The sequence below is a fragment of the Cyprinodon tularosa genome, unplaced genomic scaffold (assembly GCF_016077235.1).
Source record: "Cyprinodon tularosa strain WSP-4 unplaced genomic scaffold, ASM1607723v1 ctg327, whole genome shotgun sequence".
NCBI classification, from domain to species: Eukaryota; Metazoa; Chordata; class Actinopteri; order Cyprinodontiformes; family Cyprinodontidae; genus Cyprinodon; species Cyprinodon tularosa.
In genome coordinates this window covers 401,576-417,140 of record NW_024039038.1, presented here as the reverse complement: position 1 = coordinate 417,140, position 15,565 = coordinate 401,576, and the positions used below count along the sequence as shown (strand labels likewise).

Genomic DNA, 15,565 nt, shown 5'->3' with positions numbered 1-15,565 from the left:
TATTTATCTATAAGGGCATCAAATAATAATAATAATAATAAAACGCAGTGGGTCTGATCAGAACAACATACAGGTCACATAGACCCCCTCCTCAGAAAGTATCATGCAGTTGCCCAGTTAAGAGAGAAAGTAATGCAGCCACATTAAGATGATTGGTGGCATAGATTTTTTTTTTCAATCTAGATCAATCTCACTGTAATTCTGGAATTAATCTAGATTAAAACTGCTAATTTGAATTCTGCCAAAGAGCTCAAGAACCTTAAAGTAAAGGTTTACTTTTTTATGTTTGGAAAATCACACGTAAATTCATCTTCTTACTTAAGATTTTGACAAAGTTATAAATACTTTTTCTGCTCATTTGTTACTGTGTTTTCGCTGCAAAAAATAGTGTCCCACTTCTAATTATAGATGTCCCACTTTAACAATATAGTGTCTCCAAAAATCTGACACACACGTCACCTCGATCAACTTCTCATCTTTCTCTGCTTTCTCCGTGGCGTGCTGGTCATGTGTTCTTCTCATGATAGTTGGCCTTGCAGGTAGTTTGTAAGATGGGTCACCTGTGGCCGCCTGGAGAACGAGCTTCAGCCACACTGGTGGGCTGGCAGCTTGTGACTCTTTTGTTACCTGATTTTATTGTGTTTTTATCTCGATTTGCTTATTCTGGCTTTATTTTCATTGTATTTTATTGTTGAATTCATGTAAAGCACTTTGAATCGTCATTGAACTGAATTGTGCTACACAAATAAACTTTCTTTGCCTTGCCTTTTTGACAGGCAGAAAGAATTACATCTGAAGGAAACAGTCATGCCACACATGTAGACTTTGCTGGCAAATGTATAAATATCTGTGTTTTTTATTATTTATAAAGTAGTGTCAGTCTGCATTAATGTTAGGAAATAACTGAAACTTTATAAATCTCAGTTAGCAAATATGGTTGGAAATTTGTATATTTTAACCTGGTATGTTCACTGTTTTGTAGGTCCTTAATTCGTGCACTGTCCTTGTAAAAATAAAGATAATCATTATCATCATCATAAGAACGACTATTGTATCCAATTTTTTTTTTTTTTTTTTCACCGTTTCAAATATGGAGCAAATGGTAGAAAAAAAGCAAGTTGTAAAACCTCAGCTGGCTGTGTATAACATGATTTTATTGTTCTTTTTTTTCATTTCAAGAGTTATCCATTGTCCAGTTCGCCTGCAATTTATACATCGTCCATTTCTTGATGCTAATATGCCATATTGGATCTGCAAAAGGTAGCCATCAATACACTTAATGAGGAAATATACCTGACTTTTATCATTGTATTAATTAAATTGAATGGCAACTATGGAAGGCAATATATTTAATTTGATTTCATGAACTGAAATGTAGCATTTTTGTGTTCCTTTTTTGACATAAAATCCAGTTTTAGAAATTATTTGTGGCACCCTTCCCTATCATATTCCTTTTTGTATTTTTTTCTGGTTTCATGACTATGACGTAACATTTTGGAAAAAAGATACAAATCAATAATCCAAAACTAGAGGCAAGAATAGCAAAAATTTCAACAGCAACACTGAACTTCCCAGGAGAGCTGACATATGCTGGAATAAAAGTTATCCATACGGCACAGAATATCAGCATGCTGAAGGTGATAAATTTGGCTTCATTAAAATTATCAGGAAGTTTCCGAGCCAGAAACACACACATAAAACACAACATGGCAAGAAATCCTATGTACCCAAGGACAGCCCAGAAGCCCACAGCTGATCCCAGAGAACACTCTAAGATTATTTTGTCATTGAATTCCTTAAAGTTCTTGGAAGGGAAAGGAGGAGAATTAGTTAACCAGATGATACATATAATGACTTGTACAAGAGTGAATCCCAGAACACTGAGTCTTTGCTGTATAGGTCCAAACCATTTCATCACATTTCTCCCTGGAATTGTAGCTTTAAAAGCCATTAAAACCACTATGGTTTTCCCCAGTACACATGATATGCAAAGGACAAAAGTGATGCCAAATGCTGTGTGACGCAGCATGCAGGACCACTCAGATGGTTGGCCAATGAAAGTCAGAGAGCAGAGGAAACACAGCTTTAGGGAAAAAAGCAATAGAAAGCTTAGCTCAGAGTTGTTTGCCCTCACCAGAGGAGTTTTTCGATATTTAACAAAAATGACTGCAACAATGACAGTCATACATGCACCACATAAAGAGGCTCCTGTGAGCAATCCTCCCATGATTTCCTTAAACGAAAGAAACTCTATGTTCTTCTTTACACAGGCATTTCGATTTTCATTTGACCAGGATTCAAGGGGGCATCTCACACAGGTGACAGAATCTGTAGAATCAAGCAAGAGATGGTAAACTGAAATTCAAAATATGCATGGAGAGCATTTTATGTGAGTGTGTTTAAATAAAACTGCTTAAATCTGTATCTATTACACGTGTGGCCTTTTGGAAGAATTCTGATTTCATACAGTAAATAACTTTCTCTAGGCCTTATTTTTTACAGATAAATACAGCAGTTTAATTATTCTTACATAAACATAGACACTAATTGTAACTTACCCATGCTGTCACTAATTTCTCCTTCTGCACACCTTATACAGTCAAAGCAGCAAATAGGCCTTCCCTTCTGCAAAACTTTTTGTGTTCCTGGTGGACATTTTTCGCTGCAAACTGAAACAGGAACCTGCATAAAGATTTAGTACAACAAAAAAACATAACATTGATTTAATAATTTTCCAAGTGTTTAATACTAAACCGTTTTTTTATTAATTGCTAAATCATTAAGAAAATTACTTGCAAACTTACCTGCAGCATGTTTTTTGACCAAATGATTGAACTAATATTCACATTTAGTTGTTTATCAGCTGGTAATGATGCATCATAAAGACCAACAACTGCAAAGTTCAACATGCCATTTTCCCCCCGTTGCCAATTAATAATATCATACTTTGCTGGTGGATCTCCTTTCTCATTAAAGTAAACTTCATCTCCTTCCTTTGTTTTGAAGTGAATCCTCTGTATTTGCTGTAAAATCTAACATGAAAGTAAAAGAACAATAATTTTTACATTATAAATTATTATATATTAATACAACATATTTAGTATTGTCAAGATAAAGCTAAGAAATGGGATTAAACCTACTGTTGAGGGATCTAGATGGACATTCTTCTCACATGTCTTATTACAGTTGAGAATTCCATGCAAAGCATGAGCAACGGCATAAACCCCTTTATAAACATTGTAAAATATGGGCATGAGTGACATGTCAGTGAAGCTGTTTTTTACTTCTGAAACATTTTCCTCTCCAGTACATTCCTTCTTATTTTTTCCTGAGTGGGATTGATTGAATTTACAGCTAAATAATTCTTCCCAAAGCTTTGTAAATAAGTCACTATTTGATGAATTTAGTGGCTTAACATTAAACATGAACTCTCTGAGTCCATTTACATGTGCTTTGGGAATGGAAAGGCCTATAGCCCCATCCAGAATTTGATCTGTATCCATTGCTGCAATTTGAGAATCAAACATCCAGCCTTCAGTTCCAACCCACTGGTAGCCAGTTAAGTTATTTTTGGAAAACTCATGTAACAAGACATCTAAGTCCATGTGGGAAAGGAAAGCAACAACAACGTTGGAGGTGGATGTCTTAATAGTCTCAATAACTCTTTGTATTTTATTTGGAGGATCTGTTCTAAAGAATGATACAGAATATTCAAGACATATGCCCAGCTGATTTGCAGTTTCAGAGAATGTTGCCATGCCATTATTTCCATAATCATCGTTGGATCTAACAGCTCCTATCCAAGTCCATCCAAAGTGTTTTACCAAATGGGCCAAAGCTCTGCTCTGGTAATAATCACTGGGAATAGTTCTAAGAAATGATGGATATTTGGTTTTATCACTGAGACAAGCACATGTGGAAAAATGGCTGATCTAAGAGAGAAAAAAAAATTATTTATAATATAATTTCGAAAAACAAGCATAATCAAATCTCTCAATTACAATTTTTACCCACCATCGGTATCCGGAAGGGTCCAACAGCAGTGGCAATGGCTGCGCTAGGAGAGGAAGAGGTTTCTCCCATTATCACCTGTACTTCTGCAGGTCTTGTACATGCCTTTGAAGATGAAGCTTTAATCTCATTACCATTCAGTAAGACCAATGCAACTTTTACACTTCTGGCAATAAAACCACAAGCATCATACATTTTATAGCCCAGAGTAATTTCTGGCAGGAGCTCTGTGCTGTTATTAATTTCCTCGATGGCAAAGAGCATGGCCTGTGCAAACTGGAAGTCTCTGAAATTTAAACTTAAAATAAAAACAAAAAATTAATACATGTGAAATCCAAACAAATTTAACTCTCTGGGGCTATATTAACAGCTACACATTAATTATAAAGTAACTAATATATCCTTTTTTATACCAGCATAATTGTGTTAATCACCTGGTGCATTGAAGTTGTTGAGGTTTCTGTTCATAATTCTCTTGAATATTCCTCCAGCTGCTGTGGAATGAGAAGACTCCCCCCAACATAATGTCCCCATTCTTGAATAGTTGCGCATCCTCAAGATCCCCTCTATGTAGACAATCTTGTTTTTCTGTGTGTGAAAAAGATGCAGACAACAACAAATACAAAAGTTTCCTTGTATACTGTGCCCATGCAGGCATTGTGCTTAGTGAAAGAAGCACATTTAAAGCTCTCACACAATATTTATGCTCTATCTTCCCCATCTGAGATGTAATGAAAAACTGCTTCATCATTCTGGGTGGGGCAAGAAAAGAGAAGTGCATATTGAATATTATTTTTTGTAAATGCTTTTTTTTTTACTTTATCTTGCAAGTTATTTACTTTATAATACACAGTCTGTAATTTTGTCTAGATTTTAAACTGTAAACAAAATAACAGACTGAACATACATTACTTTCTAGGAAACAGGATAGAAAATTAGCAGTGATAAGCCAATGATTTCTATGCATATGCATTCAGTATATTTCATGGAATAGTGAAGCATCAACAAAATTATTGTACAGGCATTAATTCAATTCAATTCAATTCAATTCAGTTTATTTATATAGCGCCAAATTCACAACACATGTCATCTCAAGGCACTTTACAGTTCAACCAGATCAAATTGATACAAAGTTTTCTATCTAAGGAAAACCAGTTGATTGCATTGACTCATTGACTCAAATACAATCCCCCAAACTAAGCATGCTTGTAGCGACAGTGGAGAGGAAAAACTCCCTTTTAACAGGAAGAAACCTCCAGCAGAACCAGGCTCAGTGTGAGCGGCCATCTGCCGAGGCCGACTGGGGTTCAAGGAGACAGAAGCAGAGATACAAAAAGCAGCTGTAAAAGGCGGCCCCGTCCAGGAAACACACAGCCAGGCAGACGAGCTCCGAGGCAGCTCCCATGCCAGAGGACGAAGAGAGCACATCCACTCAGTCACGGTCAGAGAAACAGGACCACACTGGAAAACAGGCCGATCTCCAACATCTATTAACAAGGGTGTTGATAGAAGCAGCACAGCTGATATTTTTTTCCAGGATGACGTCACAGCCAAACAGGAACAGACGAGGCAAAGCTACTCTGAGGAAAAGCAGAGAGAGCAGAAGGTTAGAGATTGAACTAACAGATTCTGCAGAATAGGAGAACAGAGAGAGAATGAAGCAGAATGATGAAATGGGGGTCCCTATGTCCTCCAAAAGTCTAAGCCTATAGCAGCATAACTATAGAGATAGCTCAGGATAACCTGAGCCACCCTAACTATAAGCTTTATCAAAAATGAAAGTTTTAAGCCTAGACTTAAAAGTAGACAGGGTGTCTGCCTCACGGACTAAAACTGGTAGTTGGTTCCACAGGAGAGGAGCCTGATAACTAAAAGATCTGCCTCCCATTCTACTTTTAGAAATTCTAGGAACCACTAGTAAACCTGCAGATTGAGAGCGAAGTGCTCTGTTAGGAACATAAGGAACAATCAGATCTCTGATATAAGATGGAGCTTGGCCATTTAAGGCTTTATATGTGAGAAGGAGGATTTTAAATTCTATTCTTGATTTAACAGGAAGCCAATGAAGAGAAGCCAGGATAGGCGAGATATGATCTCTCTTTTTAATTTTCATTAGAACTCTGGCTGCAGCATTTTGGATCAGCTGAAGGCTTTTAACTACAGTTTGTGGACTTCCTGATAGTAAAGAATTACAATAGTCCAGCCTTGAAGTAACAAATGCATGGACTAGTTTCTCAGCATCACCCCTGGACAGGATATTTCTAATTTTTGCAATGTTCCTCAGATGAAAGAAGGAAATTCTAGAAACCTCTTTGATGTGGGATTTAAATGACAGGTCCTGATCAAAAACAACACCAAGATTTTTTACTTTATTATCTGAAATCAGTTTAATCCCATCCAAATGAAGTGACTGGCTAATCAGTTTCTTTTTCAGAGACTCTGGTCCAAAGACTATAACTTCTGTTTTGTCTGCATTCAGAAGCAGAAAGTTAAGAGTCATCCAGGTTTTTATGTCTTCAAGACATGCCTGTAATCTATGTAATGGGTTAGCTTCATCTGGATTTATAGACAGATATAGCTGGGTATCATCAGCATAACAGTGGAAATTAATCCCATGCTGTCTAATAATTCTACCAATTGGGAGCATGTATAAAGTAAAGAGAATTGGTCCTAGCACTGATCCCTGTGGTACTCCACAGGTAACCTTTGAGCGTGTTGAAGATCTATCATTAACATGAACAAACTGAATTCGATCAGATAGATAAGATTTAAACCAGTCTAGTGCTGTTCCTTTAATTCCAACAAAATATTCAAGTCTTTCTAAAAGAATATTATGGTCAACTGTATCAAATGCAGCACTAAGATCCAACAGGACGAGCACAGATACAAGTCCATTATCTGAGGCCATGAGAATATCATTAGTGACTTTCACCAGAGCTGTTTCAGTGCTATGATGAGCTCTAAAGCCAGACTGAAACTCTTCAAAAAGTTCATTATGGTGGAAGTGATCGCAAACTTGTTTGGCAACTACTTTCTCAAGAATTTTGGATAAGAAAGGAAGATTGGATATAGGTCTATAATTGACCAAGTCATCTGGGTCAAGAGACGGTTTCTTAAGCAGAGGTTTAATTACAGCAACCTTAAAAGCTTTAGGTACATATCCCTGTAACAGAGATAGATTAATCACATCTAAAATGGAGGAGGAGATCAAAGGGAATACCTCCTTAAATAACCTGGTTGGAACTGGATCTAACATACAAGTTGAAGGCTTAGATGAAGACAATAATTTTGCTAATTCAGAGAGTTCAACTGGATCAAAGCAGTCTAAACCCAGTTCAGATTCCATGACTACCTCAGGTACAATCGCGGAAAGAGGAGTGCTTAAGATCCTTTTTTAATAAAATCAATCTTTTTTTATAAAGAATCCCATAAAGTCATTGCTGAAAAAGCCAAGGGTGGAATGGGGGGGGGGTTTTAACAAGCTATGGGTCTGGGGGGATTTGGCAAAATTTATTAAAAAAAATCTAGATTAAATTTTTATTTTTTTCCCTATTAATTGGGGGGGAAGGGAATCTGCTCCTTGGGGTTTAAAAAAAAGGGGGCCTCTTATACACAGTAAAACCATTTTTTCCAGACAGGGGGGAAAGGGGGGGGGGGCCTCTTTCGCAGGCCTGGGGGGGGGAAAAGGCGGGAATTTATTTTTTCCTTTTCCTTCCCAAAAATTTCTTTAACATTTTTGGGGCCTTTCAAAGGGGGAAAAAGGGAGGGCCTCCTGGCTTAAAACCCAAGGAGCAAGCCTTTTCCCTAAATTTTTTAACGTTTTCAAATTTTCCCAAAGGAGCTTTTCCCTTGCCCCCCAAGAATACGGGAGAAGGGGAAAAAATAAAAAACAAAAAAACCCCCCCATTTTAAAAAAATAAAACAAAACCTTTAAAGGGGAATAAGGGGGGTTAAATTTTAACTTTTTTGGGAAAAATCTTGCAACACTTTTTTCCTCCCCGGGGGACAAAAAGGGGGGGAGAAGGGGGGAAAGTGGAAAGCAAAGGGTTAAAAAAATTCTTTTAAAATTTAAAAAAAACTGCACTATCTAAAAAAAAAATCTAACTAAAAAATTTAAAACCCCTTTTTTTGGGGGGGGGGAAAACCTTAAAGTAATCCTGAAGGTTATAAGGGAAAAAGGGTCAAGAGGACAAAGGGGTTTTTGAGGAAATACTGGTTTTTTTCTTCACATTTTTAAAGCCCCTATGTCCCCGCACAAGAAACCAAAAATATTAAGATGAAAAGCGTGGGGCTATTCACAATTTTAACAAAACCCCAATAGTGGGCTTTAAATAACATTAAAAAGGCTGCTCTTAAGCTATCGCCTTCAATGTCAGCATGGATGTTAAAATCTCCCACTATGATGACCCTGTCAGTATTTAATACCAAATCAGAAAGGAACTCTGAAAACTCATCTAAAAATTCAGAGTAAGGACCTGGTGGACGATACAAAGTTACAAAAAGAAGAGGTTTTCTTGCCTTGAAATTTGGATCAGGGAAATTAAGGGTTAAATGTTCAAAAGAGTTGTAGGTATTAACTGTTTTGGGAGTAATCAGTAAGTCAGACTGGAAGATTGTTGCTACTCCTCCTCCTCGCCCAGAACTTCTGGGGATGTGAAAATTTAAATAGCTTGAAGGAGTTGCCTCATTTATGCTCACATAATCCTCTTGCTGCAGCCAGGTTTCTGTAAGGCAAAACAAGTCGATGTGATTATCACAAATCAAGTCATTAACTAGTAGACTTTTAGAGGAAAGCGATCTTATGTTAAACAGACCGCATTTAATTGTTTTAACTTTTTCCCCAATTTGAGTTATTTTGATTTTAATTAGATTATCATGATTTACTCCTTTGGGAATCTTTGCTAATTTATTAGATTTTGGTCGTGGGCAAGACACTGTCTGGATGGAGTAAAGAGTGGGTAACAGTAGAGAAGCTGCAGAGATGTGTGTTAAACTACAACTCTGCTTCCTGGTCTGCACCCTGGGTGGTCAGGGTTTTGGAGGACTAATAAATGTGGCCAGATTCCTAGAAAGAAGAGCTGCACCATCCAAAGTGGGATGGATGCCGTCTCTCCGAATCAGACCAGGCTTTCCCCAAAAGGATTGCCAATTATTAATGTAGCCCACGTTGTTTTCAGGGCACCACCTAGACAACCAGCGGTTGAATGACGACATGCGGCTAAACATGTCATCACTGGTCAGATCAGGGAGGGGACCAGAGAAAATTACGGAGTCCGACATTTTTTTGGCAAACTTACACACCGAAGCAACACTAATTTTAGTGACCTCCGATCGGCGTAACCGGGTGTCATTACCACCAGCGTGAATAACAATCTTACTGTATTTAACCTTATCCTTAGCCAGTAGTTTCAGGTAGGATTTGATGTCGCCCGTTCTGGCCCCCGGCAAACATTTGACTATGGTCCCTGGTGTCTCTAATGCCACGTTTCTGACTATGGAGCTGCCAATCACCAGAGTGGGCTTCTCAGTGGGTGTGTCACTGAGTGGGGAAAACCGGTTAGAAACGTGAACGGGTTGGTGGTGACCAGTGGGCAGAGATCCACGACTACGCTTTCTGCGTACAGTTACCCAATCGCCTGGCTGCTCAGGCACTTTTGGAGGACAGCTACGTGGGGGGCCTACTTCAACAGCCTGAAGCCTGGATTCTAACTCTGACACCCTCGCCTCCAAAGCTACAAAAATACTACACTTATTACACATCCCATTATCACTAAAGGAGGCAGAGGAATAACTGAACATCTGACACAGAGAGCAGGAGAGAGGAGAGGAAGAAGGAAGAGTTGGAAAAGAGTCAAGGGAGGGAGAGAGAGAAGCCATAGCAATGCTAAGCTAGCGCTAGCCTAGGCTAGCTACTCCTTGCTATCAGAAATAAAACCGTGTGAAACTGACAAGTGCTCAGTAGAAAAGTGCAGCAGAAGGTGCTATGTTTTAAAGTAGTCAGTTAGAGTTACTTAGATACAGAGATATCACAGAGAAAATAACTTAACTTCAGATGGAGATCCTCTGAACAGCTGCACACTCAGTTAATCCAAACAGGAAGTGAACAGGTCCAAACAGGAAAACTGTCGCTTCCATAAAAAAATACAGTTTCACCTAACTACATATTACTACTTCCTACTACATAAGGAGTTAAGATTTTTAATCCTTTTCCTTCATGCAATTAATAGCAGACTGTGGCAAAACCACAAGCAAGTCTCCTTTGGGTTGTTTTGAGGTATGTGCTGACAATGGCTGTTTTAGACAGGTTGCAGCAGGGTTCTCCTATTGAACTGTCCTGGCCCCATGTTATGGTCCCTATACTGAAGACATAATAAAGGTCTCTAATGGATGGATCAGCCTCAGTATAACTAAAAGGGAAAAAAAATAGCCCTAAATATATCTTTTATTATGTATTGTTTTTCTGGAATAATCAAAATGTAATAGCTTAAAAGGTTATAGAAATAAATAAAAAGGGTAATTTAGCTTTTAGATGTAGGTTATATGTTCTAATAATTTTATTAGATGCATGCAGGTTGCAAGGTTAGCTGTCATTGTTGGCCATAACAGCTTCAAGATTCCTTCTCTGTGGAGAATTGAGTTGCATGCACCAATCAGGTGGGATTTTAGCCTATTCTTCCATAGACTTACACAACTTTTGTTGTTATTTTGTATACACAAAGCTTATACAAAAAAAAAAAAAAAAAAAAAAAAAAACGTTTTGTACAGCTTTCAGAACATTTCCATTCCATAAATTGCAGCAGTGATCAAAAGTAAACAGTGCTGGAGAAAAGACAAGGTCCAAAAACGCTTCGTCTTCAAATCTTGAAAGAACTGTAATCTTTAGTTCTTTCCATAGATTTTCTATTTGATTCAAGTCAGGTGATTGGCTGGGCCATTCTAGCAGCTTTATTTTCCTTCTCTGAAACCAATTGAGTTTCCTTGGCAGTGTGTTTGGGGTCATTGTCTTGCTAAAATGTCCACCCATGTTTCATCTTCATCATCCTGGTAGATGGAATTGATTTTTATCAAGAATGTCTCTGTACATTTTTCCATTCATCCTTTCAATTGTTTGAAGTTTGCCAGTACCGTATGTTTAAAAAACAGCCCCATGCAATGATGTTCCCACCTCTAAACTTCACTGTTGGTATAGAGTTTTTGGGTGATGTGCAGTGCTATGTGACCTCCAAACATGATGTGTATGGCATCCAAAGAGTTTAGTTTTGGTCTCATCTGACCAGACTATATTCTCCCGGTATTTCATAGGCTAAATGTGCAGTGTTAAAGATAGGCTCTCTGTATGCACCCTGATGCTCTATCCCTCGGGTTCTTTTCCCTGAAAAAAGATTACTCGGGACAAAAAACCGGGGTGACCCCAGGGAAGTCCCACTCTCGGCCAATCTGAGCAAGAAAACTCTGTTTTGAATCTGACAATTATCATTACCAACTAACTAAAGAACGTTTATGCCAATCAGGTTCTGAGTCTTTCTATATCAAAGCAAAAGTGGCATAAAACTTGATCTTGGTTGGTCTGGAGCAAAACTGTCAACATATTCTCATTATCAGTTGGTATGAAATCGTACAAAAAGTTATGCACAGTATTTCATACGTTTTTGACGTTTTTCCTCGAAAAAACAGATCAGTGCGCATGCGCAACCATACAGACGAAAAAAGCAGATCTGTGGAAGGTGATAAAACTGGGAAAAACAGTGCAATAATTACTTCTTCATGTCTCTCACTAGGTTGCTTGCTGTTTTGTATCTTAGGGTTAGGTGTAGGGTCAGGGTTAGGGTTAATTGTATGTTAAATTCTGTTATTGAATGGTGCATAAGATGCGCATGCGCAAGGATATCTTGTCTTGAGGCAAGACGTAAAAATACGATGAAATACCACGAAAAAAACGGCAAACGTACGAAATTACGGTGCATAACTTTTCGTACGATTTCATACCAACTGATAATGAGAATACACTGAAACTGTTTCTATGCTTTTCATCAAAACAAAATCAAAATAAATCAAACAGATAAATCACAATTAGGTAAAATCAAGAATTATTCTGGTCCGAGTTAAAGGCAAATGATGAACATCACTGACGATGATGAATTCTTTCAGTGTCTCTATCACTCATCAATCTAATTAATCAATCAGAGTCTCATATGGCCTCCTCCACAGCCCCTTTGGTCTCCATGCAGTCCGGTGACAGTGTAGATGCTGAATCCATGTGGTGGTTCTCATGGAGTGTTCTCATCACAATTCAGCAATCCATTCTTCCGGTACAAGAGAGTGCAGTTAATTTTCTTATCAGAATAAACAGTGTCTTTAATGAGTAATTCATTATTAACTCAAAACCTAAGTGCAGTCACAACCAGAATCTTATCCAAAATTACTTTCACTTTATCCCTTAAGTCATCATTAAATTATTTACATTTAAATGATGACATTAGGGATAAACTAAACTTTAAACATGCTTCAACTTGCTTTTTCTTCAGCAATGGAGTCTTGTGCAGTGAGCCTGCATGCAGGCCATAGGGGTTGAGGGCAATACTTGCTATTTTCTTTGAAACTATTATAATGTGCTAATTCCAGGTCTTTTTAAGCTCTCCACAAGTTGTATTTGGCTCTTGGACAACACTTCTGATAATTCTTTACACTCCTCTGTCAAACATCTTGCGAGGAGCACCTGGTCGTGGTTGGTTTATGGTGAAAATATATTCTTTTCCCTTCAGAATTATGGCCCTACAGTCTCACTGGAACATTCAATAATTTAGAAATTGTTCAATAACTATTGCCATCTTTTGATTGCAACAATACGGTTGCAAAAGTCTTGAAAAAGCTCTTAACTTTTACCCATCTTTTCTGCAGTCTGCTAATTGTAACTGCCAGCAACATCAACTCACTTAAGGCGAGCATACACTGTACAGGTTTTTGTCCCTTTTTGGTCCGCAGTATTCAGTCATTCTTTCAGCACCACCATCCTCTTTGGAAGAACCAAACTCCTTCCCCATCAGAAACTTTAACTCAATCCCAGATTCCACTCACCTGCCCCTGGCAAACATGTGCGTTTCAGGACAGTAAGACGACCGACACTACAAACCTGCCTCGCTTCCGTCCCGTTCTTACCCTGATGTCTATTAAAGAGAACTTGTTCTCTATGTCACCGCCATAGATCCAGTTCATCACCTAATATTTCTCCCTTGTCGCCAATACTTTATGGTGCCGCATGCTGTATTGGAGTTTTTGCTGTATTTGCATTTTTCTGACTCCTATATTGCTGGAGTCTCTGAAAAACTCAGGAGGACTTTCAACCAGCACCAGATCCCTGTGCACTTCAAACCCGACAACACCCTGAGAGAAAAACTGGTTTACCCCAGACACCCAGAAATAAGACCGATAAAGTCAGAAGAAATCATGCAAAGTACACCAACAATTAAATTAGTAAAGGGCACTTATCTAAGTCTTTGCTCTAATCACATCCAATCCAATATTACCAATTCTCAACACTGGTCACCTCAAGGTGCTTTACAGAGTGTGTTAATTTAAATCTTAAAGGAAAATGTAAAAAAAAATATATATATATATATATACACTATATTGCCAAAAGTATTTGCTCACCCATCCAAATTATTGGAATCAGGTGTTCCAATCACTTCCATGGCCACAGGTGTATAAATTCAAGCACCTAGGCATGCAGACTGTTTTTACAAACATTTGTGAAAGAATGGGTCGCTCTCAGGAGCTCAGTGAATTCCAGCGTGGAACTGTGATAGGATGCCACCTGTGCAACAAATCCAGTCGTGAAATTTCCTCGCTCCTAAATATTCCACAGTCAACTGTCAGCTGTATTATAAGAAAATGGAAGTGTTTGGGAACGACAGCAACTCAGCCACGAAGTGGTAGGCCACGTAAACTGACGGAGCGGGGTCAGCGGATGCTGACGCGCATAGTGCGAAGAGGTCGCCAACTTTCTGCAGAGTCAATCACTACAGACCTCCAAACTTCATGTGGCCTTCAGATTAGCTCAAGAACAGTGCGCAGAGAGCTTCATGGAATGGGTTTCCATGGTCGAGCAGCTGCATCCAAGCCATACATCACCAAGTGCAATGCAAAGCGTCGGATGCGGTGGTGTAAAGCACGCCGCCACTGGACTCTAGAGCAGTGGAGACGCGTTCTCTGGAGTGACGAATCGCGCTTCTCCATCTGGCAATCTGATGGACGGGTCTGGGTTTGGCGGTTGCCAGGAGAACGGTACTTGTCTGACTGCATTGTGCCAAGTGTAAAGTTTGGTGGAGGGGGGATTATGGTGTGAGGTTGTTTTTCAGGAGCTGGGCTTGGCCCCTTAGTTCCAGTGAAAGGAACTCTGAATGCTTCAGCATACCAAGACATTTTGGACAATTCCATGCTCCCAACTTTGTGGGAACAGTTTGGAGCTGGCCCCTTCCTCTTCCAACATGACTGTGCACCAGTGCACAAAGCAAGGTCCATAAAGACATGGATGACAGAGTCTGGTGTGGATGAACTTGACTGGCCTGCACAGAGTCCTGACCTCAACCCGATAGAACACCTTTGGGATGAATTAGAGCGGAGACTGAGAGCCAGGCCTTCTCGTCCAACATCAGTGTGCGACCTCACAAATGCGCTTCTGGAAGAATGGTCAAAAATTCCCATAAACACACTCCTAAACCTTGTGGACAGCCTTCCCAGAAGAGTTGAAGCTGTTCTAGCTGCAAAGGGTGGACCGACGTCATATTGAACCCTATGGATTAGGAACGGGATGTCACTTAAGCTCATATGTGAGTCAAGGCAGGTGAGCAAATACTTTTGGCAATATAGTGTATATCTACGGAAGCCCAGCATACTGTATTGAATCACTGACTTTGCAGAAATCACTCCTACTTGATGAGGATGTAGCAACACAGAAGTTTGTATTTTGTTGCTGACTTTCCACCAATCCCTCATCCCACTCATGCCTTTGCAGTAAACAGGAAAGCTCAATTTTAGAGGGAAATAACCTTGAGCAGAACCAGGCACAGTGTGAATGGCATTCTTCTGTGGTCAACCAGGTCTTGGAGAAAACAGGGCATACACTTAATAGGGAACACAAAGCACAGATCTAATAATAGTTTCTAAGTTAGAGACAACAATGGTGGCGTTGTCTAGGAAAGAAACAGTTACAATATTGATATAGCCTGATAAACCAGACTAAATTTGAGATTAAATGTGTAATTTAGTCTGGCCCCGTAGAATGAGACATTGGAAGATTGTTGACGAGAATAATCCGTTGTTTTTCAAACCATATCTGTGCCTATTGGTCAACGCTCTGACCAATGAGCGCAACTGATGAAGTGAGTGCGACAGAAAGCTGGTGGGGGAGTGTAAACAAACAGCCTGTCGGTAAAACGGCGAATACGTCCTTTTCAAAAATTAATGAGTGTAGAGCCTCTTCCTGCTCCCGTTTCAACGAAAACCCCAAGTCTAATCCTTTCATAACTGATTCCAAAGCTGAGTCAAAAATCGCCAT

At 39.1% G+C, this 15,565-nt stretch overlaps 1 protein-coding gene across 1 annotated transcript; it reads right to left on the bottom strand.

Annotated features, from left to right (window-relative positions):
• Positions 1 to 1,414: 1,414 nt before the first annotated feature.
• Positions 1,415 to 4,640, bottom strand: LOC119788811 (extracellular calcium-sensing receptor-like). The gene is made up of 5 exons (XM_038293457.1): positions 4,446 to 4,640; positions 4,015 to 4,309; positions 2,805 to 3,032; positions 2,559 to 2,682; positions 1,415 to 2,328 (listed from the first exon to the last, which is right to left on the bottom strand). The coding sequence occupies exons 1-5, from the start codon at positions 4,532 to 4,534 to the stop codon at positions 1,415 to 1,417; spliced, it is 1,650 nt and encodes a 549-aa protein (XP_038149385.1). The 5' UTR covers positions 4,535 to 4,640.
• Positions 4,641 to 15,565: the final 10,925 nt, after the last annotated feature.